This window comes from Nannospalax galili, unplaced genomic scaffold, assembly GCF_000622305.1.
Source record: "Nannospalax galili isolate Female #2095 unplaced genomic scaffold, S.galili_v1.0 scaffold646, whole genome shotgun sequence".
In the NCBI taxonomy this organism is placed as follows: Eukaryota; Metazoa; Chordata; class Mammalia; order Rodentia; family Spalacidae; genus Nannospalax; species Nannospalax galili.
Genome location: NW_008355279.1, coordinates 314396 through 318908, shown reverse-complemented (window position 1 = coordinate 318908; position 4513 = coordinate 314396). Strand labels below are relative to the sequence as shown.

General features: G+C 37.1%; 1 protein-coding gene across 1 annotated transcript; it reads left to right on the top strand.

The window, feature by feature from the left end:
- Positions 1-1012: 1012 nt before the first annotated feature.
- Fam229b (family with sequence similarity 229 member B) lies at positions 1013-4513 on the top strand. Its single transcript, XM_008852395.1, has 3 exons — positions 1013-1171; positions 2772-2910; positions 4346-4513. Exons 2-3 carry the CDS (start codon positions 2786-2788, stop codon positions 4461-4463), a joined length of 243 nt encoding a protein of 80 aa, XP_008850617.1. The 5' UTR covers positions 1013-1171; positions 2772-2785; the 3' UTR covers positions 4464-4513.

Genomic DNA, 4513 nt, shown 5'->3' with positions numbered 1-4513 from the left:
CCTAATTCTGATTCCAAACCCCATCACTGTTATCTTGTCTGAAACATACCAACTTCAACATTTTTGCCATCTAAGGAGCACATGTTTAGATCCTAGTTATATCCTAGTTAGTTAACAATGGACAACAATTAATTACAGATGTCTGTGATACAGTTAAGTAAACTTAGTATTCTCTAGGATGAAATTGTGATCGATATATTTACAGATAACCCTCAGAAGAGAAAGAAGATAGAGGTAAGATTTTTATCTAATGTAAACGGATATAAAATTCTTCTGTTTTCTAAAAGTCACAAAGCACAACCGTGGGAACATAGAGTAACATAGGTAGTAATAAGGATTTTCATCAAGTTAAAAATGCTTACTAGCATTCAATACTTAATAGCTAAGACAATTGGCCAAATTGTTAATGATTGATGTCTGACTTGAGCCTTAAGCATAAGCGCTATTAAGTAGGGTGAAGTGAGATGCAGATCTAGAAGCCAAAAACTGGGTGGAGGACTTCAAGATGGGATCCAAGGAGGAGAAATCCTAGGACAAGGGATAGAATAACAAGGGAAGTTCAGTATTTAGGCTTCTTGTTGCCATTGCCATTCCTCCCATTTGGGAATTTCAAGGCTGTCTTGAAGAAGGAGGAAAGAAGAGGTGGTTCAGGCACTACAAGATAGTCCAGGATGAAAATTCCACGCAAGAGACTCTTCTCTGCCTTTTGACTAAGAGCAAATAAAGAGATACAGAGAAACTTGGTTTGAGTTTGAGGCTATTGAAGTGGTGTAGACAGACTGAGTTACTATTTGTAACAGGTAAGAGGAAGTCTGGGAGAAGAGGAAAATCATGAAGTGAGAAGAAGCATGAGTGTGATCTTATGCAGATTGATTTGTACGTCTTCATAGATTAGAATGTGTAATATTGTTGAAAATAGGCAGCGACAAGAACAAACTCTAAAACAAACACTTAATGCTTATTGAACTTTTCTTGTTCCTGGAAGCGTGAATTGAGGTACTTGTTTCTTTAGCAGGTAGGAAGCTATGTGAAAGAACCTTCTGATGTCGTAGTTTCTGGGTGTCACTGGAATGTTTGATCACTATTCCTTTGGCAAGTCTAGCCTTCTATGGAAAGTCAGTAGAGCAATTGATTTATTCACCTCTACAGGAATCAGACTTGGCCTATTTTGGTAAGTCCGTCTTTCCTTGAGTAAGCTAGCTAAACTTCATGCTTCCACAGACAGTTGTATTAAACCATGGGTTACTGTGGCCATACTAGATCATCACTGAGCAAAATCCTTTTCCTTGATAACTTATATAATATTCAAATTCTTAGACCTTAATAATTTAGTTTTATTGTCACTCCAATAAATACTTATTATGAGCAGAATACTAGGCTCAAGAAATAATTTTAAACACATCATTTTTCCTATCCTTTGCATAGTAATAGTTGGAGACATGTAAATTTATTCAAGATAGAGTTATTAAATGTCCACTGTGTACCAAAAATTCTTCCAGGTGTAAGTAATGGTAAAGATGGACAGAATAGTTAGGGAAATATTTAAAAATTATTTAAAAATCAGTGCAGTGTTTCCCAATGGGGAGAGTTTTTGCTTCTCTCCCTTGCCAGGGGAAGTCTGGGGAATATTTGTTTTGTACTGTCAAAACATTGTGAGATAATGTTGTTGGCATTAGGGGTGGATACTGCAGAACATTTTATAATGCATAGGACAACCTACCCTTCTCCAGCTTAGAATCATGTGATCCCAAATGTCAATAGCACCATGGCTGAGAAAGCCTGAATTAGAATGATTTTAACAGTCACAAAACAAAAATAGAGAGTGCTATGAAAACAGATAAGGGTTATGGAAGGGTTCTTTTTCTAGGAATGTGAAATGTAAGTTCTGTCTTAGCAGATGAGTTGGCCCTAGCAAGTAAAGGTTAGGAACAGTGGCTGGGGGGAGAATTCCAAGCTGGGAAACAGTAGCAGTAATTAATTTATTTGTGTGTATGTATCATCTATATTTAATGTCTCAGCTTAAGTATGTGTTTGCTAATGCTCAGCATCTACTGCATAATAAATAGTTATCACTTTTTGAGTGCTCAGTATGTGTTAGGCATTGTATTTCACCTTTTATCTCCTTTAACCCTTACTGTTACCCTAAAGCAGATATTATTAACTCACCCTTTCAAAATATAGAGAAGTTAAGTATCTTGACTAAGATCAATAGTTGGGATGAGTCAGACTGGGATGTGAAGTTATGGATCAGACTCTCCCAAGGCTACTTCCCTAACTAAGGCACTGTAACAGAAAGATGTAAGGGAGCATCAAAGGATTATAGAAACAAATGTATTATATAAAGGTATCTGAATAGATGTGAAATGCTCCTCAAAGAACAAGCTTGCATTAGTGGAGAGGTATATAGGGGTGTGGAGTGAGGACTGAAACTTGCTGATTTCAGTAACTGTGGATAAGTAAATTGATTTTTTCCCCTACAGAATAGATTTGAAGTTCATTAATGTTAACCACAGGCTAGTTGTGTCTACCAAAGGACATGGTTTTCTTTTAGTATTTGGTGGCAATTTTGAATTTAAGACTTCAAATTATTTATAAGGGATAGTTGTGTTAACTATCAAATTATTTATAAGGGATAGTTGTGTTATACTTTTATAGATTTAAAAAGTTACCTTCTAAATGTTTATATATATATCTATAACATATATTAGCATTGAAAATTTCAAATGACTCTTTGAAGATACACCCCTTGTTATTTTGACTTTGTAATCTAGGATTTCAGTGAATTATGCCTTTTCGGTTTGGGACCCAGCCAAGGAGGTTTCCAGTGGAAGGAGGAGATTCTTCAGTTGGGCTAGAGTCAGGCCTGTGCTCCAGTGCTGCCTGTAATGGGAAAGAGACATCACCCAACAGGTGAAGTCTCCTTATCCTGACAACCGAGGCAATGGGTACAGGCTGTCATCAGTATGAACTTTAGCTGACCTTCAATATTAGCAAGGAAAAAGAATTAAACCTAGGAATTCAAGCATGGCTGTTATGAAACTAACATTAATGAAGCTCAGTTTTTAACACAGAGTCTATATTAATAGCACTTTAAGTCAGGACCAATCTTTCCCCTGCCCTGAAAATTTTCAGCTAAATTGTTTTGATAGTCTCAAGACTGGTGAACACTCAGACCTCCAGAACTGTTCTACATTAGGGTGTTGTTCTAGATGGACGAGCACAAATGTGAAAAGATGCACACCTCAGGTTTAGCGTCACTTTGGCTTTGATTAGATCATTGGCTGCCAACGAACAGTATGAAAGACATTTTTTAAAAATTGGAAGAAACTATTATACACAGGATGTGTCTGACTTTTCTGCTGTTTATTATAGTGAAACAGTGAATAACACATTGCTATGTTTTTTTATGGATTAGAAAATTTGGGTCACATAGTTAAGCTTAGTAAGTTTTTAATACTTTGAAAAATCAGAGTTATTCATGGATAAAATAGGCTAAAATAATCAAAGTTTAGTATTTGGTGAGGGTGTCAGAAAAGAAATTCAGACACTTAGATACATTTTGGACTCATGTACCGGTTATTTTAACCCCGAGAGTCTCCCAACATTTGAATGGTAATCTACTGAAGCACCCCTCTGACCCCAAATGTTCTAGTGCCGAAATTACTCAATCGGAGTGATTAAAGGTGCATCTCTAGGCTAATCCCATAGTCTTACCACTTAGGTTTATATTTATACGCTCAACATTAGCTTCACACCTTTGAAAATGAACATCTGGAGGGTTAGTTCTGTATGTGTGAACTCTCTATAATTAAATACATGGCAGCAGTCACATATTCTTTGCTATATATGTTCAAAATGTCTGCTTCATCAGCATGTGTTTTATTTATATGTATATGTGTATATATATGTTTATAGATATATTTGAGTGTATGTGAGAGACAAAGGCTTCTGAGAGATTTTAAACAGTTGAAAATATATTGAAATGCTGGTGTTTTAAAAATAATTTCCTGCCAGGTGTGGTGGTACACACCTTTAGTCCCAGCACTTTGGAGGCAGAGGTAGGCAGATTTTTGTGAGATCGAGGCCAGCCTTGTCTACAAAGTGAGTTACAGGCTAACTGAGGCTACAGGGAGACTCTGACTCCAAAACTCAAGGGAAAAAAAAATCCAGGCCAGGCATGGTGCTCATGCCTTTAATACCAGCAATCAGGAGGCAGAGGCAGATGGATCTTTGTGAGTTCAAGGCCAGCCTGGTCTACATAGTGAGACCCTGTCTCAAAGAAAACAAAACGAAGCAGGATTTTCTGTTTGGTATTTTAACAACATGTTATTTGCTCCTCCTTCAGGCAGCTCCGAAGATGCCCTGGAAGTCATTGCCTGACAATAACCTATGTTCCCATCACGGTCTATGCAACAATGAGAAAGCCACCTGTGCAAAGCAGCAAGGAAATGCATCCCAAATAGCATCAATAAATCTTCTGTTGAGGGTTGACTAGGTCAAGGGTAATAGGCCA

What these genes read in the sequence shown, in the direction of transcription:
- Fam229b (XM_008852395.1), top strand. Translation starts at nt 2,786, where the DNA reads ATGCCTTTTCGGTTTGGGACCCAGCCAAGGAGGTTTCCAGTGGAAGGA. An exon ending in AAAGAGACATCACCCAACAG is followed by an intron (nt 2,911 to 4,345) that starts GTGAAGTCTCCT and finishes CTCCTCCTTCAG; the next exon opens with GCAGCTCCGAAGATGCCCTG.